The following is a 25,308-nucleotide window of genomic DNA, read 5'->3' on the forward strand; positions in this document are numbered from 1 at the left end:
TACATGCGTGATATTCTATTAGGGTTTTGTATTTTCTTATCGATAAAAAACTGTCACATCAAATCATACTTGATGTTTTTATGTTGTCCTTAAGTTAAGCAAAAATTTACATTTTCTGTGATGTTGCTTATAATTATATATAACTTATAATACACTGACAATTACTATTTATAATCAGGGTATTTTTTATATCAGTACTGATGATAGTTGACGCTGGAAATTATAAAAAAATATTAAATAATAAATACAAACTGATAAAAATTCTCTTTAAAGTATTTTTTTGCTCAAGTGAAAATGTTTCTAAAGTGTCTAGTCGTTATTTAGAGAACGAAAGTTGGTTGTCCCATCGGGATCAACAACCAACCATGTTGTACTCAACCTACTCGACCAAGTTAGCACATTCATTCATAAATACGGTTTCCCAAATAGAATATAGTGTACGTATTATATCGTTTGTGTGAAAAAAAAAGATAAGTTAATCTCTTGCTTTGCACTATCTTTTACAGTCATTCTTAACATTTTCGTAGTGATGCAGGTAAGTAGTATGAAATTTCACGGTAAGCACAACGAAGCTTTCTTTGAATTTATTATCAATTAATTCTACTACCTCGCTTATTTTGGGGTTAAAATGAATTTTCACTCTTAGAATTGAATATTAGCTTCTCTTAGTTGGATTTAATGTTGTAAAAGTTTATTCAGATAATAAAGAAGGCATTAGATTTTTTTTTTCATTTCAAAACTCATTTCCTTGTATTTTTAGCTTAAGAGGACTTTTTCCCTCTTTTTAAACACCCTAAGGCAACCGATCCCCGCCGGTTAGACATAACTCAGTCGCCTCAAGGTGTCATGTCAGCAGTCTGCCCATCTAGCTTGGCCCAAATTAAAGGCCACCATCCTTGTGGACGTAAACAAGGACGCCTCGATTCCCTCTTTTGCGCAGCCAAGACTCCCTTCCTCAGAAGGGCTGCCCGTCCCCGTTCTTATCCTCTCAGGATCCAGACATGCATTGCGCATACCCTTCTCCTTACTCTCACCTTATCACATTGCAGGGTTCCCCCATGCCATTATCAGAAGCACCCCAACTCATCCGCTCTTGCGAACCATGATGTCCTAAGCAAGGAAGTTGCCTACCTGGCCCTACACGTCGCTACGCTTCAGATGTTTTTTTCCCTCTGGCATTGCAGAGAAAAACACACACAGGAATCGTAAAGGTAATAAGATACGCATAAACGAAACACGCCTCAAAACAACAATTCACAATAAGCATATCACGAAAACCCACTGTTTTTTGGCACCCTGAAAAACAAAATACATAACAAACAGACAAAAAAAATACATAACTCAGCTAATTAACACAAGAAAGTGAATCACAAAGAAAAAATTAAAACACGAGACATAATACAAGAAGATCAAACAAACGATAAAAATCAGATCATAAAAAACATAATACATGATACAGATGAAAAGCAGCAGTAAACACTACTGCTTTAATACTGGAAATAAACACAAGAAGATAAATAAAATCACAGAAGGCACAGACCAGGAACAAAATGTCCAGCGGCAAGCAGATAATAGAGCCATGAAGCAGAAAAAAAAACAATCACAAACTCTCATTATATCATTTTTGGGTTAGTATGCAAGCGGCCAACTTAGCCACCTCGGTCCATCCTTCCCGAGAGCGGAGCATGTGGCTTACGACCACATCTGGCGCGATTGCCACCAAGAGCCGGGACCGGAAAGAAATCCACCTGTCGCACTCGAACCAGGTGTGTTGCAGTGATACACTGACACCTGGTTCGAGTGCGCCCACAACTTAGGAAGCCTGTTAAGTTTTAACGTTTCTATTCAGTTTTTGATGTGTGTTTTGTCTCATTCCAAGTCACGTACTCTAAGTAAATGAAAGGAAATTTTTTATTGTATTATAATACAATAAAAAAATTCCTTTCATTTATAAGTTTTAGTTTTTTTTTAATTAACATTATTACCTTGAAATGATTGTCATAATTACTATTAAAAATGCTATTTTTAATTTATTTTCATTATCGTTACTGAAAAAACGTTTGGAAAAATTAATTTATTTGATGTAAGAACCTTTAATATCTATTTTGAAGGTAACATAAGGAACGTTATGTTATTTATTTAATATCGTAATTATTATTTGATTGGACATGCACTTATATTTTACCGTAAGTCTTTGGTTCATTAGATAGCTTATAAGTAAATTTTTAAAATTGCGTAAAAATTTTAAATGTTAAATTGAAATTACTAGGAAAAATGTACGTAAATATCGTGTTCGTGTTTAATGTAAAACTCAAGAAACCTTTACTTTCTACTACAAATTCCTCCACATAAATATATTTACATGTACAGAATTATTCACAAATAATGTAACACGAAAACTCAGGAAATATTCTAGGGATAAAAATAAAGAAGAAGAAAGTTCATAAAAACAAAGTTTGGAAAATATTTATTGGCAAGTATCCGCTAACGAAATATTTTTCCCTGATTTCTGCACCTTCTGTAAATTTAAGCCAAACTAACATTCTTGGTCTAAATTTAGTAATTCATTTTATCAGAAAATAAATGAAATATTACCCAGAATATAAAATATTATATTCAGTAGTTATTGAAAAATCTGGGATAAAAGACAAAAGATTAAGCTCGAACACTCACTGTTTTATTTTTGGCGTAAAATAACATTGTTAGTGTGTAATAAACAGTAAATATTTTATACAAAACTGGAGATAATTTTAGTTTAAGTAAAATGATTTGAATAAACTCCACAAAAACTATATAGAAAAACCCAAATTGTAAAGTTTATTAAAAACAAAACATCAAAATATGGCAGATTTTAATTAAGTATTAAACGAAACAAACATTTCAATGTTACAAAGCAAAAAAATTAAATATTTAAAAAACATAAACAACCGAATTTACTAAAAGAAAGAATGAAAAAAACAACTTATTAGACATCATTAAAACTAATTAAAAATTAATTTTAACTAAATTTCCTTGAAATAATTTATTTCATAATTTGGCAATACTAACAGCAGATTGCAGCAGTTAATGTTTTTTTATGCATTGGAACTGCAATAAATATTTTAGTAAGTGAATAGAATAGTTCATGTGTGTCATAATCTAACAACGCCTAATAAATTTCTTTGTAATATTTTTTTTCCCCATACCTAGGAGGGTCGACTAGCTAATGCATTGCACACCCTCAGAGGTTACCTTTACCTCTAGCATACCGAGACCCCGCGGGACCCGGCTATGCCGTTCCCCGCGGGGGTCGTTCACCCAATAGGCCGGGACTGGGTCTTTTATATGCCTGCCTCTAACCGTACCCCCTCCCTAGGGAGGGATCCAGCCGGATCTCGGTCTTTTTTTTATTACCCGCGAACTCAGGGTATCCCCGGTCAGTCATCAGGAGTGGTCCACCTCAGAGAATCACCCTCTCATCTTTGCAATATTAAAAAAATTGTTTTTTTTTTAACACCTAGTTAAGATCCAACACATTTAAATATGTTTTGTTTTTAATAAAATTCACAATTCTTACCTTTGTATTTAGTTTCAGTGAACTTTTTATTCATACTATATTTCTCAAAATCAAATTCTCTAAAATTTTTGTTTTATATTTCAATGTATTTACCCATTTACTAAATTTATTTTACGCCAAACATTAAATAGTGTGTTTTTTTACTCCAAACTTTTGTCTTTTACCCCATATTTCTCAAAAGCTACTGAAACTACAGTTTGGGAATTTATTTTTTTTTCACATTTTACCTCAGTTTTTATATAAAACCATTCAATTTATCCCTTAATTTGGTTTGAGTTAAGAATTGCAGTCTAGTTTAGTTTTACTTAGGGCGCAGAAATCAGGAAGAACCCTTTCGCCACCCGACACTCGTTAAAGAAGCGTTTCTGAACTTTCTTTATGTGAACTTTCTTCTTTACATTAACCAGTAGAACATATCATGAAAGTCTGTTACATTCCTCGCGTTAATGTTTTTCCAAGAGGTTATTAATATTTTTCTTTGATACGAATATTTAATACTAGTTAATAAATAAATTTGTAAAAATCGTTAACCATTAAACATTCAAACGCCCCAAGTTTAAATAGAAGTTATCAGTAATACCAATTATAACGTTAATTTTGCTTAAAAAGTGTACTTGTCATAATTATTAGAAAAAATTATACATAAAATTCTCCTTTAGAATAAATTATTAAAAGTCCAAATCCAATTTGCATTAAAAATTAAAATTATACTTACCTTCAATCAAAGTTTATCTGTAGATTACTCTTTCGTCTATAATTTAAAATTATATTTTAAACTAAAATCCGTCATGAAAAATTAGCTTATATACTATGAACTTTGAAAGAAAAATTATGTAATAGACATTAAATTATTAATACGCAACTTTCAATAAATATATACCTAACGTAAATTTTATTCGTTGTTTTTTTTTATGAAACGGTTTGCAGTCATCTGCAAACATTAATATATAAATAACAAATGATGTGTAGCCATTAAACGTGTGATAATATTGTATTTTTCCATCTATAGTTTTTATAAAGGCGGATCGGCAAGAGAGTTAGTCTAAAATATATCGAGAGTGGGTCAGGTGCGTTGATTTATGAGCACTGGCTGGGGTGGCAATAACAGGTGATGAATTGTGCTTTGCGCATCTACGTAGTGTGTGTGTTAGTATGTGCTTTTGAATGTGTATTCAACCAATCCTCTCTACCAACCAACCACGGAATAATCAAACACGGGCTCAAAATAATTTTGTTCATGAAACTTCAATTATATATTAATTTTTGAGTAATATTTAATTAGAATTATTATTAATATCAGATGATGTTATTTATTGTACTGTTCTTTCAGTAATAATTTTCTATGTAGTTATGTTACTGATATTTTTAAGTTTTGTTCCATTTCTAAATTTTTCAATTTTAGGAAGTCAAAAACTGTTAATTACTAAATTGAGTTATGTGACTTCACTTTACATACCTGTTCGTTTCTGACGTGCGTTGTAAAAAATCGATCATCGCTGCTATATGTTGCCAGACCGATAGTTAGAAGATGATAATCTTTTCGTCGAATCCAGGATACCTAAAAAAATTATAGAAAGTAATTAAAAATCACTGTTATTTATTTCATTAATGTAATTTTTTTTCAAATTTTTTATATCCTTGTTCATGAAATTCAGTATTATATTAATTTTAAATATAACTTTTGCAATGATTATCGCCTCAAATTGTGTAATAAAACATTTTTAAAAACTTTACGTGAGTCGTCTTTTCACTATTCTCTGCGACATTATAAGTATTCACAGTGCATTAAACTGTTTTTACATGTAACATATTATTATAAATGAAAAGCAAAATTCACATTAGGTACAGTTTTAAACGAAATACTTAATACATTTCTGCTTATTATTTATTATTATTTTTTTTTTTTAATGTAACTTACTTCAATAAACCATAGTTAACTACAATGTAAAAATAAACAGTAGCACCAAAAACTGATTTTGGTCATTCTGGTGACTGCAGAAATACTCAAAAAAGTGCTTTTTAAAATTTTGTAATACAGCTTAATTCGACTTGAAATCATCAAACGTCTCTTAATTAAAATGTTTTAAATTAATATGAAAAAATTAAAAAGGTCGATATAAGATATAATCTTTCCGAAAATCACGATTATTTTTCTTTTTATTATTCAAAGATATCAATAAATATTTTTAAATTTAGATGTGATATATATTTGTGAATATGTTACATAAACTGAGGGTTAGTCAAAAAATAGTGTCATAATTCATAGGAGAGTTTAAAACTAAATTGTTATCTAATTCATCCCCATAAGAAAATATTTCTTATAATTTATAACAATATAAAAAAGGTAGAATAACGAAACAAACTTAATAAATGTTAACTCTGTATATATATAAACATATCTACATTAGTTATAATCCGCAAATTGGCTGACAGTAGCTCTCCATATGTCTCTTTGTTTAATCATTCTTCTGAGCTCAGGGTATGTGCAAAAGCCGATGTCATTTTGTATCAGTTTAATGTATTTTATCCTGGTACTACTATAATTTTTCCCTTTCGTAGCACCTTGAAGGATGCACATAACTATGCTATTCAGTATTAAAATTTGCACATCCACACAGCTCTTTTTTTTCTAATCATATCCAGCAAACTTCTAATCATAAACTCATTTTCAATGAAACTTGAATATTTGAAATCTTTCCATCCAACTAATTTTCATCATCCTATCGTAGTACCATAGTTCAACGATCACCTTTTCCTCTACTTCCTGAACTGTCAAAATTGTTCTATTATACAGGAACAAACTCCACGCAAATATTTTCATCAATTTTCCCTGAATGTCATATTGATATTCCTACCGAAAAGATTTTTTTAATTTTTGAATAGCGCCTTAGATTGGTTGATTCGGCTCGCAGTTCCATCTTTATATGTATAATGTTGTAAATTAGATAAAATAATTTACGTTATTAAGTAAACGAATCTCTTTTAAAATGTAATAAAAATATTGATATAGTTGACTATATTATTCTGCTCTTTCTGTTTGACGATTAGGATATTACTTCAGTACGCAATTGAATAATGCGTTGTTGGTGGATCGATGTGATGTTTATCATTTGCTATGCTTATTATACTTATTATGTATATGTGTTACCTCCGTATTGTTTAACTGTTCTAACAAATTACCTTCTCAAAAACTTACCCCGACACATTTATTACTGAGACAGGTCTATAATTACCACTTTCCATACGGTTTTTCCTTTTTGGGAATCAGCAATACCACAGCAGATTTTCAACTTACAGGGAATACAGTAGTTTTTAAACTAAAATGTTACATCCGCGTAAGAACTGGAGCAAACAACTCTGCTACAATCTTAATAATAAGTAGTGAAATGCCATCAATTCCAACCATCACACGGGATCTCAGTTCAAGGATTACTTCCATAACATAGTTCACATTTACAACCGCGGCGTCAACCATATCTACGACATAGCTATTACTGTTGTCAATAACACTCTTCGCGTTGTTTATTGAAGGCTAATTAACAGCTTGGAAATAGTTTCAAAAGGCCTCAATCGGTTACAATGCATCCATATAATGCGGTCCTGGATTTTAATAGAATGAACTCCAATAGATTCCTTCATAAAGAAATTGATTTATTTAAACAGATTCCAGGTTTTACCCCAGCTCATCCTCTACCTTATTTGCTCTGTTTATTGTGGCTCTCCTCAAAACATTCTTCACTCTTCTTCTAGGCAAAGCTTAAGCTTAACCAAATTAGTAGAAATGTAATTAGGCTATTTGCCTTTCTTAACTCTTTTCATAGGCACTCGGGAGGTAATTCGGGAGGTAATTTGTTTTCTTATAAAACTTTGTATATGTGCATTTACAGCAAAAAGAGAGAACCTCCTCCTCTAAGTTTAATAGTTTCAACAGCAGTTCTATCAGTATATAAGCTTTCCACTTGTCAAAGAAATAACCACCGACAAACCCTCATCGAGTGCTGTTTCTGTAACTGCAATGACATCATGTTAAATTGCCAAAATTGAAGCCAATAATACTTTAGATTTTGTCCTCACTCCTCTAACGTTTTGATATAGGATATTAACCTTCTTATAGTCCATTATTTTTTCTTAGGATTACCAAGTTCCAAGGTACCCTTACACTTACATATTACATATATTTAATATGTAATTTTTCGGGTCAGAATTTTTTATATTAAGGCAATACCAGGACATCCCTTGGCCAAACACCCAAATCCCATATTATATTATACTCATTATCCAAACAAATTAGCGTTGCGAACTAGTGTCCCTCTTTTCTTATCACAAGTGCAAGTAGTTTAACACACACACCAGCAGTTGAAACTAGTCAAGAAACATCATTAATCTTATTCCGCGGTCTCGAAACGTGTGACAAATAGCGCTTTATTCTTCGGCTTGTACAGCTGCCAGTTAACCGCGCCTGTACCGACTATAGCTTTACTTTTTATATTCAGTACTGATTTCGGCTTCTTGAACATTCAACGTTATGTACCATTTTCCATTCATCAGAAAAGCCTGCCCTAGCACTATTTTCGTTAATATTTTTAAAATGAGTAAAATTTCGAATATCTTTTTCAATACTGCATTGAACGCCAGCATCATTCTCAACTACTGATAACATTACTATCAGTCATTTCGTCAGACTTGACTTTTTTTTTCTTTCCCTTGACCCTTAGCTATATTATTATGTATTAAATGCAATTTTCATAGTATTATCCACTGCAGTAGTACCATTTATTACCGTGTCAAGTTTTTCCTTCAAAACCGCACTTTCTTCCTTCAGGTCCTTTACAGCTGCAGAGTAACTTTCCATTAATTTCAACGTTACACACAGCTTTTCATCCAAGTTAGCAGTAAGTTGAAAAAATCAATATTATTTTATTTAAATTATTTTGCATATTTTCTTTTTATAATTGGTACAACACTAATTATCCAATAGAGATAAAAAATATAGTAATAATAAAATAAATTCATATTCTTGAATCACAATGTTCCTCCAATTTATCCACTGAAAATACAGAACTAATTTTATATGTAAATAATTTTGTTAAAAAATGTATCAAATACGTAAAATATCTTTAAAATATATTACAATAATACTGTAAAAGTAATCATAAATTACTTTTTACCAATTTAGTGTATTCATATTAGCAGGAATCTTCATTTAATTTTTCTACTCAAAATGCAAAACTAACAACAATAATAAAAATAATACTAATTAAAATTTCACTTACATAGACTGTAATAGACAGATATTAAAATTATTGGAACTACCGTACCTCTAACAAACTTCTTTGTAGCACTTACTTCGAATAACCCGATGTTATTTACAGATTAAATCAGAATAAATTCTTAAAAGTAATGCGTAAAATTAAAAAATAAATTGCTAAAATATAGTTGGACTTAAATTATAAGTAAGGCTTCTTGGCATTACTGACATCATAACAACCCCTGTAATGTTTCAACTTACAACCGTAAATAAAAATAAAAATTTTCAGAAATAAGAAATAAATATATACTGCAATATGAATAAAATAGAAATAACATTTTCGGATTAGATCCTGCTTATATTACCAAGCATTTTTATAATACACATTTAAAACGGTTCTATTTATCCGTTTAAGATACGAAAGTAATGTGATATACGTTAAAAACAAATCCATGTCTAAGAAATACATAAATATTAATATACAAATTTCTTTAATACATAAACATTATAGAAATGTGAAATTATTATAAAATTAATGAGCTTTGCGACGCATACTTTGAGCAATCCATATTCAATTTAAACAGATTAACAAAAAAAAACCGTAACAATGGAAATAATTTACGCTGTATCATATTACTTTTTTATTTTTTTGAATCTTTTTCAATAATATATATTTTCTATAACTAAAAATATAAGAGATCTTTTTAGAAACCTTAGAAATTATAGACATAAAAAGTTCAACAGTGCAATCTTCAGGTCATCTTTTTTTTTCATTATTAATATTTTACTTAAATCTTAATTTTACTTATTTCGTTGTTAAATGTAGAATATCGTTTTAGATTTACTTAAATGATAAGCTTTTTTTTTTTTTTTAATTCTAAAAACATTTTCATAGTTAACAAAGTATTTAATTAACAATTAATAATAAAGTATGTAACAATCAATGTTGAAATATGAATTCATTGTATCATATAATGTTACAATTCAATTGCTACATGCGATTTAAAAAAAAAAATGGGAATGTGAAAATATGAATTAAGAAGAAATTTGCAGCAACTTTGAGCAGTGTGGAGATGGTCAAATTCGAGTTAAATAACCCCGAATTTATTCGGGTTAAATAAACTCTATAATTATTTATATAATTTTAAGAATTATTGTCAGCTAAACTAAAAATATTAAATTTGTCTGTTATTACATTAGATAGTCGATTACTGCAGTCTGAATTTCAGAGTGAAAGCTGTTTTAAATGCGGTTTGTCGTCTAGAACCATTTAAATTTGATAAGCGGACCCATTCGAAAATTTTTTAATTAAAATTTTATAAAAATAGAAACAAATTATGTAAACTGCACTAAAAATATATTTCTAAACACAGGAAAAATAAATACAATGACTGAAATGTCTTGGTAACAAACTCTACGGAACATTTGAAAATATGAAAAACACAGCTACAAGCATAAGTACACGTTCACAGATACCTTCATAGGTACACTTATAAACATTAGATAACATGAAAAACAGAGCTGTACAATGATTGAAATATACATTTGTACAATTATTTAAATGTTACAGTAACAGATTGTACAAAATATTAGAAAAGATGAAAACTCTAGGTGCTACAAAACATTAGTACGTTAATGTAAATCATTAGTACTGATTCTGGTTGTATCAGAGCGACCGAACATATCAATGGGCCAGTAAAGCAAATTTTAATTTTAACTAACTTTTTTTGCTCTTTCAACATTTTTTCACTTTCTTTTCGTCTTAAATTTGTTTGATGCTCTTAAAGGGTGGGGGGGTAATTTCCTATCCAGCAATAAATATTTATGGAGGTTTTGAGTTAATGGCCTCTTATAAATGGTGTAAAACCATCGTCTTTATTTAGTCTATTATATATATAGAGATATGACGCTCTTTAACGTTACGATTTGCATTTTAAACCTGTAAATATTATAATGAACTTTAAAAATAGTTTGTAATTTGTAGGTGTTTCTTGCTAGTAATGCTTGATAGTTGGTTTTGATTTATTATAACTCTTGCAATTACTAGTATTTTGATGGAAGTCTACATTAATGGGTATATAATATACACATTTTTTTTACAGGAAAACCCGAGGATAATGGAAAAAGGAATTGAATTTTAAATAAGACAAAATATGATTTGAAGGAAATAAGAGTGAAATCAAATTAAAACCGTTAAACAATTATTTGTAAAATAATATTTAATAATTTATTTCTTATGATTTTGTTATGTATTTTTCTTTACTTTTTAGTGTCAATAATGTAGTGTCGATAATGTATATCACAGATTCTTTTGTTTGACCTTCAGGTTTGAGTTTACCTCTTTACAATGAATAATTTTGTATTACCCAGTGACGAAATATGATGTATAAGCTTTATATCCTCTTGTCCGTAACATCATTTATTTTACATTTCTCGTCATATTGTGTTTCCGAAATTTCATCCTCCTTTGTGTTATTAACTGTTTACCTAAGTACCTTTATTTTGCTTAGTTTTGCTTGCTTATTACTAATTTGTTGTAGCTGTTATCATTCTAAAACATGACAATATTAAATTTCTTATTACAGTTTCATAACTACTGGTCTTTGTTTCTATTTTCAGTTATTTGTTCCTCATATTGACGAAACCTAGGTTCTTTAACAATATTCTCTTTATATTCTCTTCTTCCGGCACTCTTACTGTTTATAAAGTACTGATAAATATTTGAACTACACCTTTTGTAGCAAGCTTTTGAGATGAGATGAATAGATTTTATAATCAAATAAACTTTGTTAATTTTTTTAGACATATTTAGAGTGTATTCCCTATTTATTATCTCCTAAAATTTATTTATTTTATGAAATTACTTTATGTTGGAGGGATGTGTTATAATTTGACATATATGTATACGCATATTTCTACGTCATCACATTATATATATATTGAATGTTTGGGATCTAATAAAAAAGGTAGTTGTTTAAGTTGAAAGAAACAAAAATTTACGAAGTTACGAGTAAAAAGTAAATAAATAAAAATTAATCACTTTAAATTGCCTCCGGTAATGTTATAAATTTCATTTCATCCACTTAAATATGTGTTTTGTACATATTTAAATGCAGGTAAAGATTATTTTCCTATATTATCTCTTACTTCCATAATAAAGAGGAAAGATCTGGATTGCTTCTGGATCTGATTATGGAATGTTTTGAGGGAATTGTAATTTATTCAGGATATTTAACACTTGCCCTGGGGATGGCAGGTACATTAAGTAATTGCAGCATTAATCTTGCTGTTTTTCATTAATAAATCCCAAAATCTCCAATATACACCAAAATATAAAATTTAAACTTCTTTTACTGGCAGCTAAAACCACAAGTAAATGTAGGTACCCTCCTAATGAATTTTGTTTACAGGGAATTTAAAAGTGAGATAAAAACAAAAATAAAAAGTAGCTTTTTCCTTAACCTGCAAAATAAACTTCTCCGAAATTTCGAAGTTTCAACAAAATACGTTAAGTATGTAATTTCAAAGAAAAACATTTATTTAATTATTGTTTCAAATTTAAAATTTTGAATTTTATTCACCCGACAATGATTGTAAATATGTTTAGCAAGTTAATATCATTGAAAGTTTACACAAGGCAATTTTTTTTAATATTACTATTTTTTTTAAATGTCCAAAACACCACGATTTAATTATATTAGAAAAGAGAAGGAATACAGAACTTAATATTTTATTTTTCGCAAAACATAATACACACTTTTTATAGAAAATGAACATGTTATTTAAATTTTATAAATATTAGTTAGCTATATAATCGGAATGACAGCAAGGGTCGTTGACTAATCAAATTTTGTGACGTATTTTTCCGTTATATTAATTTAATCTGAATAGTTCCTGGTACTATTTGTAAAGTGTAAAACTGCGATTATGAATTCTTATTTTTGAAAGTGAATTAAAAATCATCAATTGTTTTACCGATTTAGCAAAATTTATTTTTCTTTAAAATTTAATATTTTACTATTTAATATATAATTTGTAATATTTTTGTTGTAAAATTTAATATTTTACAACATATTACAACTTTCATAAAAAGTTTGTGAGGTATATATAATAATTGTTTAAACTTGTCCCTAATATCAAAATTAGTATCTATGATGGAAGATTTCTGCTACCCAGGTTGAGTTGTAGATGACGGACTTATAGTTTGATGCTTTCGTTAATAAGAAATATCCATCAGCTGAATGACAGTAATTATTATGTTGGATAGTGTATGTAACTCCTTCGATGAAATCATCTTAATTTTGTTATCTGCCCTCTTGAAGTTTTCTTAATCATATTTGTCTCTATTTTATTTCCAGCCAGAATTTGAGTTCTTGACAGCTTCCATCTTCCTTTTAATATTTTCTATTTATTTGATATTTTTTTTACTTTTAATAATTTTCTGATTCTCACTTTACATTGATTTTTCTAGTGCTATTTTAATGTAACTTTCTTTTCTCTTGATTTAATCCTACAGTTCTTTTTTCTTGTTTTCGACTGTTTTGATTAAATATTTATTCTACTTTGGTTTCCTCATTATTTCATTTTCTTCCTCTCTCTCAAATTATTTTTTTCCCAATCTTCTTCGTCATATTTACATTCTGACATATGTAGCCTTTTTTTGTCTCTTTGTATCGATACCTATATATACGTTTATACCAAACTTTATATTTTTAGGTAAAAATAGCTAATTATTATAAATTATCTAATATTTTCTCAGTTGTTGCTATTTTTGTGTTTTTTTCCACACACTTCACTTCACTTCACACGTCTTCCGATCACATGTTTCCCAGCTAAGCTTTCTTTATTTTGTTCAATATTTCTCTTGTTATTGAGCTGTCTCTCATATACAATCAAGACTTTTCTACTCTTAACACTCATTTTACACTAAAACACCTGATAAATATCTTACAATTGTATTTCATTATTTGGAACAGTACGCCATCTGTGAAACTTAAAAAGTTTATTTTCTTTCTTCGAAGGCTAATGTTTCAGCATAAGGAGCTGATGGACATAGTGATAGAAACGAAAGAAAACGGAAGGCGATCACTACGTATGTGAAAATCATGATGAGAGAACTCCAAGCATGGGAGGAGTCACGAAACAGGGGCGGCGTCAAACAGTGCGGGGGCTGACAGGTTCGCGAGTGAGCGACTAGGGTGTCCCCCGTACATGTGGGGATCGCCTTTACCTAAAGAGGCCGCGGACAGTCCGCTCCCGCATCTGATGGCGTCCGCAGGTAGTAAGTATAAGGGGTATATATATGTCCCTGGTTAGTTTATGATGTAAGTTTGCTGTACCAATAGTATGATTTTTTTTTTTTTTTTTTACATTTGAGTATTTTGCTTTTGATGTATATTATGTCTTTCTGATCTTGGGATAATTCCCTTTTTCTTGGGACCTTATTGTAGTATGTAGTATTTTGTATCTTCTGCATTCTGTGAGTTTTCTGTGACATTTTTCTTTGTATGTAGTTTCATAATCTATTGTCTGTATCTTGATGTATGGTGATGTATCTTGTTTGCTGTTGTTTTGCTGTAACTGATGTGTTTTTGTTGATATTCCAATTGTGATGCAATTGTTCTATGACGTATGAGTGTTTGAGTAGGGGTGTAACCCCCTTCCAGAAGTAATGCTTCGTTAGCGATTCCAGGAAGGGTGGTAACCAGGAGTGGCGGTTTAATAGGTTGTGCGTAAGTTGAAATACGCATATTAATAACAACTTGCAGCATCTGTTATCGAGCCCGACACTGATTAGGCGTTCGTAAATGGGATTCCCTACCTCTTTAACAAAGCAAAAAATAAAATAAATTTAAAACAAATTTAAATAAGTTTATTTTCTTTATTTCTACTGTTAGATCAAATCATTCAAATTGTATATTATTTGATATACAAATAATCCTTATTCAGGTGTTTTGATAAGTACAAACCCCTGTCTCATTGTTTTAATTCCTTGGTTGATTTCCTTTGATAATTTATTTTAATCCTTTTAAAATAGTTTAGAGAGAAAAATTACTAATTTAATTATTACCCTTCAATTTTTTTTTTTTAGAAAAGTTGGGAAAAAATTAATTTACATGTTGAGAAAAACACGTTTCAAATATTTAAAAAAAATTATAGAATAAAACCTGATATAAATAATAAAAACCCAAACATCTAAAGTAGATATTTATTATTTGTATTTCATAAAAGTTCAACCTATCAAAAAAGCAATCTATCTTCTGAATTTAAACGCACATAAAGTGCATTGGATAAATAATCTAAAAAGGTATTATTTAATCATATTAATATTTAAATTTTACCAATACATATTATCTTCTAATCATTGCCGAGTTTTATGTACGTATTTTAGATTTTGTCAAAGTGTTCTCTATATTGATTATACTCACTGAAATCAATTTAACAATTAAATATATCAATCTCAATTGTGCTTAAATGTCTTAACTTTCATAAAAACTATATATATATATATATATATATATATATATATATAAAATAAAAAAATATATAATAAATATAAATAAATCGAATTCATAAATTTATTCCGCATAGCTATATGTTTAAATAACTTTTTATCAAAACGTTTCTATTATAATATGGATAAAAAATGATTAAACACTAGTTTTTTGAATTTCTGTAATTATCATAAAAATAAACTGATTAGAGTTGCAAGTTAACTTAAAATAGATTAAAAATACAATTTAAACTTTGTTTTTGCAGAAGAAAGCAGTAATAAACTATACAGAACTATATTGGTGTGACGTCATTGGATTAAAGGCTAAAAGAAATGAATAATGACGTAATTGTGATAGCCTTGAATTCTTGTTTAACAATGAAGTTTCTGGTTCACTATTTATAAAGTAAGTATTTCAACTAAATTTTCTCAATAGAATTTAAAAAATTCAACTGATATTAACGTGTTTTGCTATCTCGAATTAGACCATTAAAGGTATAATAAATAGCATATGTTAAAATAAGTACTCGGCTGTCCTGAGCTGGGTGAGAGAAATGAATTAAATTAAAATACAAATAAGTCGAAAGCTTTCTAGATACTGTACCATTAACAGTTAAAATAAAACTCTTGGTCAGTTCTGCGAAAGAAGTCCTCAGATAAAGTAACGTCATTGTTCCATGCAGTATCATAAAAACCACGCTTCTAACTTGCCCCGCTCAGATTTTTTGTTCTTAAGTTCAGAGTAACTAAACCATCTTGTCAATTTCCACACGTGCAACTTCAAATAAAATTACTAGAGCGTTCCTAAATTTCATTGAAATTGATTTAGTAGTTTTGGAGATTATTGAACTAAAATATTGAATACATAGGCATAAAATTAAATATATATAAGTTATTTCTTAACGAATAATATTTAAAACAAAACAACTATTATTTATTATACACATCAATTTTACATACGTACTATATTACACTGAATATTCATTCCAATAAAGGGAGTACAAGACTTACGTTAGATGTGCATTTTACCGAAGCAAGTACAGGACTCTACATATTATGTTAGATGTTCATTATAACAAAATGATTACAAGACTGTACACATAACGTTAAATGTTCATTCTAGCAAAGTGACTACTGGTCTTTATAAAATTACATACTGAACAAAGGCTTCTACTGAAGCTCAAGTTTCTACTGAACAAAGTATACAGTTCTTAGTACAGAATAAAGTGTACGCTATTCCTGGAATATCCTACATAATAATCCTTCCATATGGTAAACCCTACATTCTAACGTGTTTATATATATATATATATATATATATGGATATTTATATATAAACACAAATTAAGTGAATAGTATTTTCATACTTCTCATACCTCAAAACGAAAACAATATTAAATTTCCCTCCACACATACGCGAGGGCGCGCGCGAGCGCGTGCATTCGCACTCGCATGTACGCGAACAAAAAAACATACACATTTTACCGAACGTAATATCTTATTTTTCTTCGAAAAATCGATAAAAAGCGAGGATAAAAACTGAATATTGCTCTTTGTACAACAAAGGATTATATGAATGATTACGTAATTATCCGATACCTTGAAGTTTTTAATTAATTTTTAAAATTGTGTTACTCTAGATAGTTCAAGCAATAAAGGAATAATAAATAATAATAACGATAAAGGAAAAAAATCTATTCCAAGAAAAGTTTGTTAAAAGGATTGTGATAAACTTTTGTTTATATATATATATATATATTTTTTTTTTTTTTGTTTTTGTTTGTTCTTACCAATGATTACAAGTATTTACTTATTTTAGTCTCAGAAGACAGTAATTTATGGAAAATCTAGAATTTATGTTGATAGACTACTATTTTTTTTGGAATTTTTTTAAAATTTAATATTAAAGTATTTTTTGTGTTTAATTTTATTATATCGTTAAAGGAATTACCTTGGTATAATATTTGCCTGTATTATATTTTGCACTTTTTAAACCGAACTACTTGCTATAACATTATTGAAATTTGTATAAGCAACACAAGATGTCATTTCATTTCATAGAAAAAGGAAAAAACTAATTTTTTAAATTGCAAATTTACCGTTCTCTTCCACTTCTCAATTTTTTTTGTTGAATTTGTCTTGCAACCAAAGTAAAGAAGTTTTATGTGAACGTAAAACTTTCTACCTAGTCGATTCAACTTACTATCAAAACTAATGTAACAGTCGTACATTAAATATTTCTTTAATGTCTATCAAATTATATATCAATGTCATAAATTTTTTCACAATTGATAAGTATGTAAAATATACTTTCTTAAGGTAAACAGATGTCACATGTTTAATAATATCTTCTGAGATGTAGAAATTCAAAACAAAATTCAAGTTGATGCATTTTAATTTTGAATGACATTTTAGGTTTAAAAGTACTACTTTATTATCCAGTTAAACAGTAGTATTATGTTTATTACCTAACCGTTTGACAACGACAACATTTTTTTGATATTAATTCCAATAGTATTTACATATATATATCATCACTTTTGTCCATCAACATTTTTATACAGTTCATACCTAATATTTAGTATTTTATATATATCAAACCATAACGAGTACGAGTACGAGTTTTATATATATCAAAACCAAACGATACCCTTAACGAGTGGCTAGCTAGATGGAAGTTGAAGGATAATCTGGCTATTTCTACGCAGAGGTGTATCTGTCCACGAGTTCAACTAATTGGGGTTTTCGTCCTGTAAGTTAACAGCGTATGATGCCTAGGACTACAAATAGATCGCTGTCTGACGTAGACGATCCTTGTCAGGGAGAAAAGGACGCAACTTATCTTTAAGTTAAGTTGATGTACTGGTTGCTAGACAAGGGAACACAACTATCGTTAACTAACAAGTAATTGCTGTACTCAGCTATCCTGAAACCGATTTGGAGCTACGGTATCCAACTGTCCGGTATGATAAACAAGAATAACATCGAAATCGTACAGCGATTCGAGAACAAATTATTGAGAAATATAACAGAAGCGTCGTGTTTGTGAAAAACATTGAAATACATGATTATCTGAGATTTCCAAACATTCACTTTCAAATACGGCGATTCGGTGCAAGATACAAAATGTACAAACATTTAAACTGGCTTGCGGTTAACCATCTGGATAACAGCGAAGACTTTAGGCGCCTAAAGCGATTGAATATATTAAATCTGTAAATTCTCCGAGATTTGAGAATCGGCTACCCTAGGGGTTGTGCTTCGTCAAAATTCGTCATTTCATTTCGCCACTTACTTTGTTGATGCTTTGATTTGTTTCATTGTTTCTTTGTTTGATAAGTTATCCTTTTTGTGATTGATAAGATTATATTTTCTGTGCTTTTTATGTTCTGAACTTGATCAGTGTTTTCACTGATTTTTTTTACGTACGTTTTAAGTTTTATATATTTTTTTTGTACTTTATAATATATATATATATACATGTACAGTTCTTTGATGCATTTCATTGGAAAACCCTCTCTCCATGTCATTTTTTTAAATTTAAATTTACTTATGATTCCGGTAAATTGGAACCGATTGTAAATTAAACACTGCGGGATAAAGAAAAAAAAACATGAAATATATATGAACGTGAATTAAATTGTAATTATTTCCTTTACCTGTCGTTTTATAAAACATTTTTTTTAAATGTTAAATAATTTTTTCGTCATTAAAAAAAACTAATTTCTTGTAATATATAATTAAATTTAAGAAGTGACCTTCAATTCCATAATAATTTTCATTTATTTAGCATAACTTACTTATCCAAAAACTGCTCGGTGTTTATGTTAGTAGTAATTACTACAGATGAATGGTGAAAAGTTTATTGCTTTTATACATGGTAACGTCTCAAGTAGTATAACGGACCTTTTATAACTCAGAATATCTGTACCAGTTTTCGTGAAAAAAATATAAAACATTTATCTCGTCTTTGCAAACGATTCATACTTACAAATTTATCAAAATCGTAATTGTTTATGAAAAGTGCAATTTCAAAGAAGTTACTGTAAGTATATAATGTAAAAGTAAAAAATCATTATGGAAAATAATAAAAAAATATAATTTTTTTCGAATTTTTATTTTAATATATAAATATATTATGATGTATCAATATATCATTTAATATACAAATATATTATGATATATCAATATATCATTTAATATACAAATATATTATGATATATCAATATATCATTTAATATACAAATATATTATGAATATTGATATAAAAAATCTGATGTGGACACCACGTGACTTTCTTGTACGCCTATTAAATTACATATACATATTTTGCTGCACTTCATTTAAAGTTATTTAATTTGAAAGTGAGATACGTTCCTCCGATTTTCTAAAATAATAAAGTGGACAGTTACACAATTCCTGAAATATTAGTTTTTATGAACATCAAATATTTATCTAATTATTAATTCAATAATTTTCATAAAATATTAGGATAGAATAAAAGTACCGTTTTACTCGTATAACTAGATCAGTATTATTCGTATCTGTGAGTTACAGAATAACAAATATTTTAGATTTCTGGTAGTCATATAAGCAAGTTAATAATAATTAAACTACTCCGTTTAGTGAACACCTGTTTACTGGGTATAACTATTAATTTCGAATTAACGGTGTAAAATATTTGGTTTTTATTATTGGATTATTTGGTGAATAACCAAAAATGAAAAACAAACAATCATATAGGAAAAAGAAACATAACATGAAGAAATGTATCTCAAAAATGACAAGAAGGTGGAAGAAAATGTTAAGAACAAGAGAAGAGCAAAAAAAGTAATAGAAGACGATAAATAAAAAGAAGAAAATGTTAAAAACCAAAGAAAGAATAAAAAGATTTCGAGAGGATGATGAATATAAAAAGAGAGAAAATTTGAAAAGCAGAGAACGTGTACACAAATTAAAATCAGAAGAATTAAATCAAACCAAAGAGCCATTAAATGATTGGAAAAAAAGCAAATAAACCAAATAATGATCAACTCCGTCTTAGGGAGAATATTTTATGACAATATCAGAGAAGTAATGAACTGAAAGATACAAATTTTTGCGATTTAGTAAAGATCGGGCGTATATGCCACAGTGTATATGTTGTTCTTGTGAGGGTCTATTTTTATCATTCTGTAGTTAACTTTAATGTAGATAAAATTAAACAGAAATTCCAAAATAATTAAATAAAATTAAACAGTAATTAAACGAGAAACCCGAAAAATAATACGATTCTAAATTACAATTTTCAGTTAATATACAATAGTATTTGTGGGGACAAATACAAAAGTATATAAAGTATTTATTTATTGAAATTTATATAATACAATAACAATACTTTCTTTAATTTGTATAAGGACGTAATACAAATTAAAAAAAAAGGAAATGAAATCTCTGACCAAAATTTTTTGTGATCAAAGTACTTCCTTTACCTCGTACAAGGAAGTAAAAAATAATTTTGTACAAACTTAAATTGAATTGTCAAAATTATTTTCAGTGATAAGATTTATTTATCTTTTTAATAGAATCATAGTCAGCATTCAATACCACACCTCTCAGTGCAACTGTACACAACAAAATTTATTTTTTCAATAACTTCTCAAAAACCAGTGATAACGGAAATTGCGTCACTTTTTCTTTTTTTCCCCTACTTCCCCGGGCCGGGTATCCAATCAAGTATGCGCAGCCCTGGAAAGTGTCCTTTGAACTCAAAGGAGGCCTCCCCACCTGCCGGCTGTACATCCGGCACGGCAGGTCAGCCCCCCCCCCCCCCCGGTTAGATATTTTGTTTTAATGTGCCTGCCTCAAGCACCCCCGACAGAGAACCAGGCCCGACAAAGCCGTCCCTAGCCCCCGCCGAGGGAACCGGGTCTCGGTCTTTTCATAACCCAGTTGTTATGATCCCCAAACGAAGGAATGATCTTCTCCTCATAGCTGCTTGCCTTAACGAGAATAATAAACTACTAAGTTACCACAGGGCCTCAATGGCCTCTTAAAAGGGCTACATCATCTTTAGCCTTTAGCACTATCTTGGCAACCTCCTCCATTTTGTTCCAATTGTCAGCGGATCGCAAGAGAAAAAGAAGCAGATTCTCCGGAATTAATTCTTGCAGCCCTGCACGTCGTCTATGTATAGTCCATCTATTACAGTGGAACAGAGCATGTTCGGCAGTATCCGAATCCTTGCAGAACATGCAATTAGGTGATGGTCTTCTACCGAATCGATGTAAATAATATTCGAAACTACCATGCCCATAAAGCTCCACGAGCATCTAGGCGGCAAAGACCCGCCGCCTAGATGCTCGTGGAGCTTTATGTCCAGCCAACAATCTTGTTAAAGCCCTTGCGGTATTCTCGACCTCTTTACATTTCTGTGCGAGATGAGGACTAAACTTTAGACCTGGGTCTATAATGACACAAAGATATTTTGTTACTGCCACACGGTCTAGTCCGGGATCGCCCACGCGGAGATTTAGATCTCTGAGTCGTCTTCTTCCAGCCAGAAAAATATAGCGACATTTATCTAAAGACAAAGATAGTTCTCGGTCCGAGAGCCAGTTATAAACCAATGTTAGCACTTCATTACCGGTAACTTCAAGGTCACGTTCAGTTTAGGCTTCAATTAATATAGCCAAATCATCGGCATAAGCAACTATTTCCGAGCTTTCAAGTAATCTCAGTCTGAGTATTCCATCAATTACTATTAGCCAAAGCAAGGGGCCTAACACAGACCTCTGCGGCACTCCTCCATCAAGCTGATATCTAAATTTACCTTCGAGCGCCTCGACCAAAGTCCACCTATCAGTCAGATATTCCGTATTTGTCTTTTAATATAGGAATGAATCTGTTTGTCCGTGAGAGATGCCAACGGCATCTCTAATAATCGTATCCCACTGGACCGACCCAAAGCCATTTTTGATATCTAACAGAATAAGCAACGGGATTCTTTTGGTACGCCACGTACCAGATCTGACAGACAATACCCAGTTGGTAATTTTTTCCAGAGCTTGCAGAGCTGTCCAGTAGTCCAATCACAATGTTAAACATTACTTTCCTGATACTTATTGGTCTGAGTGTCATATTCGTCATCCGTAGTGACAGAAGTATCTACAGCTATCATTCCAAATCCAAAGTCCAAAAAGGCAATCGCAGAGGGCAAGAAGCCCTCTGCGACTTAATGATATCAATAAATTGACAGGTATCTGTCAATTTGTGAAACTTCTCAAAAACCAGTGATAACGGAAATTGATTTGTGTCACTAATTTCCGGCGGGTTCCATCGCCACAATCTACCTCACTAGAATAAATGTCCACCCAGGTAGCTGGGACACGGTCTTTATTTAATTGCGACGCCTCTAATGAGGGGACCCCAATGGGAACCCTCCACCTGACCATGGTTTTTTACTCCCTGCCTCTAATGAGGAACCCCCAAAGGGATCGATCTCCCTCCGGGACTACGGTGTTACATTCCCTTCCCGAAGGTTGCTGGGAAGGAGCCCCCGACCAATCATTGATTGGAGGGGGGCACCCCTCTTGGACGAGGCAGTTCCAGACACCCAACTGTGCTAAGCAGACGCCGCATCTTATGACGGGGTGAAGACTTGCATACCCTCCCCGCTATAGCATGCCCCTGCAGCCTACAGGAGGAACACCGTGCCTCCCCCCAGTAATCCTTCCGCAGGTCACTGAACTCGCCACAGGTAGTGGCCACTAAGATCTGGCCTAGTACAGGAATTGGCTCTATGTCCTGGCTTCCAGCAGCGGAAACAAAGGTCGTTAACTGAGCGCCTCATGACTCTACAAGCCAACCATCCAACCAATACGGACACGTCTGTCGGCCTGTACATTGTCCGCCAGGATGAATAACACGATCCCGGTGACCACCTGCGTCTCACTATAAGCCTGTAAAATGGACAGAAAGTCCATCGACACTGACTCCCGTGTAACCTTTCGAAGTTGTGTCACGAACTCATCCTGAGTAGTTAGAACATTCACGTCCTTGACAAGAACGTGAACCCTCCTGGCATCCTCCCTGTTAGGGCCGTAGTGGTGCCTTCGACCTTTGCAGAAATGTTCTTACAAATTCGTTTAGTTGCACCACTCTCGGCCAGCCCCCGGAATTGACGTTCTGCCCTTTGCGAACGGAGAAAACCCAGACTTCAGTTGCCGACACAGCTCCCTTCACTGAGCGAAGAAGATCGGCGTAAGTTTTCCTCTCCGCTTTAACCACCAATATTGTCGTCTGCGAGCCTACCAATCGTTTTATGATGACAACCTTTAGCGTTGACACCAACAGGTGCAAAATATAACTCTTCCTTGCTCGAAGCAAAAGTTGGCCAACTCGTCCCGAAGGTCCTGAGAAGAAAACTGCCCTACTTTGACCATCCTTCATAAATAGGGGAACCAACAGACAGACAATGGAGGTCCCCGGCCACTGAATCAATTACGAGGGCGTAGTCAGTGTGAGCGATGTTAATCCGTTAACCAACACCGTTCCCGTACAAATGCCGAGAAGAGGAAGTACAAGTACTTGGCCCGCCATCAATTTACCCAAACGAGCCAGGTACCTGATTCACGGCGCTTTTTGAAAAACCGGGACGTGATTCGGGTGGTCAGCCCTTGCTGCTAAGTCAATCATCCAAGCAAAACCCGTGTCTTCTTCGATACCAGCAGTATCCTTCACCCGAACTGAGGAATGGAGAACATCCTGAGGCCAGTTCCGAAGGACCAGCCTCTCAAGATTTCCATCAGCTAAACCGTCGTCAATCATACGACACCAGACCAGGATATCTAAGTTGCTGTACGGGAACAGCTTAGTAAACAAAACATAGGATTTAATACATTTAATTTATAATTGCAATAAATATAAAAATTTAACTAAGCAGTAAATTTTATCTACAAAATATTTAAATTTTAATTTAATAACATAAGAATGATATTAATCAATTTTTATGAAGTCTCTTGGTCTTCTTCTTCTTCAAATGGCATCTCCTTTCAGGAGATTTGCAATCATCATCATTATTTTGACCTTTAAGTAGGCAGCTCGGAACAGTTCAGTGAACGTTGTGTTGAACCATTCCCTCAGTTTGCAAAAATATGAAATTCTGCACCTCCCAACGTTACGTCTGTCCATTATCTTTCCCTGCATAATCAACTGGAACACCTTCAACTTCTCTTCCCTCGTTATATGACCTAGATACTAATAATTTCCCTTCTTGTACTATAGACGTAATCTCGAGTTGTTTATTCATACTCTCTAGTACCTTGATGTTCGACACATCCTTCCAAGATATCCTTAGCATGCGTTTATAGCACCGCAATTCAAAGGCCGCCAACGTTTTCTTGTGTAGGTTTTTCAATATCCATGCCTTAATTCTATGTAGCAGCACAGGAAACACATAATATTTTACCATTCTAGCCCGCAGATATAATCTGACCTGCCGATCACACAAAAAAGTACGCATTTTGAGAAATGCGCTTTTAGCCATTTCTATCCGGGTTTTAATTTCCTGTGTTTGGTCTATGTTATTGATTATACAAGTACTAAGATATTTGTACTTTATTGTTTTTTTCAATTATCGCATTGTATAACCCTGGGCCCGCCATTTGTGATCTAGTTATCACCATGTACTTTGTCTTCTTGAGGTTCATTCCAAGGCCGTACTGAATACTAACATCTTCAATCTTTTGAACTGCTATCTGTAGATCACTCAAAGTCTCCGTTACGATGACAGTGTCGTCCACGTACCTCAGATTACTAATTCGCCGACTATTGACTATAACTCCACCTTCATCTTTAATTACAGCCTCCTTGAATATCACTTCGGAATACAGATTAAATAGAACGGGGGACAAAATGCATCCTTACCTTACTCCCCTTTTTATTTGTATTTCCTCTGCAACATCAGAGGAAATACAACGTTAGTCCATTCCTCTCGTATTGGCACACAAGAAGAATTGAGGCATCGTATAA

At 31.5% G+C, this 25,308-nt stretch overlaps 1 protein-coding gene and 1 long non-coding RNA gene across 3 annotated transcripts in view; one reads left to right on the forward strand and one right to left on the reverse strand.

The window, feature by feature from the left end:
- The window catches only part of LOC142320943 (uncharacterized), a 382,023-nt gene that overhangs the window by 199,471 nt on the left and 157,244 nt on the right, over positions 1 to 25,308 (forward strand). For both annotated transcript variants that reach the window (XR_012755520.1, XR_012755521.1), the window contains exon 3: positions 15,564 to 15,703. This is a non-coding gene — a long non-coding RNA (uncharacterized LOC142320943). The remainder of the gene's footprint in view (positions 1 to 15,563; positions 15,704 to 25,308) is intronic.
- The window catches only part of LOC142320942 (zwei Ig domain protein zig-8-like), a 761,401-nt gene that overhangs the window by 176,688 nt on the left and 559,405 nt on the right, over positions 1 to 25,308 (reverse strand). Inside the window, exon 4 of the mRNA XM_075358930.1 lies at positions 5,013 to 5,114. Coding sequence (XP_075215045.1) covers positions 5,013 to 5,114 — 102 coding nt within the window. The remainder of the gene's footprint in view (positions 1 to 5,012; positions 5,115 to 25,308) is intronic.

Source organism: Lycorma delicatula, chromosome 3 (assembly GCF_047948215.1).
Source record: "Lycorma delicatula isolate Av1 chromosome 3, ASM4794821v1, whole genome shotgun sequence".
NCBI classification, from domain to species: domain Eukaryota; kingdom Metazoa; phylum Arthropoda; class Insecta; order Hemiptera; family Fulgoridae; genus Lycorma; species Lycorma delicatula.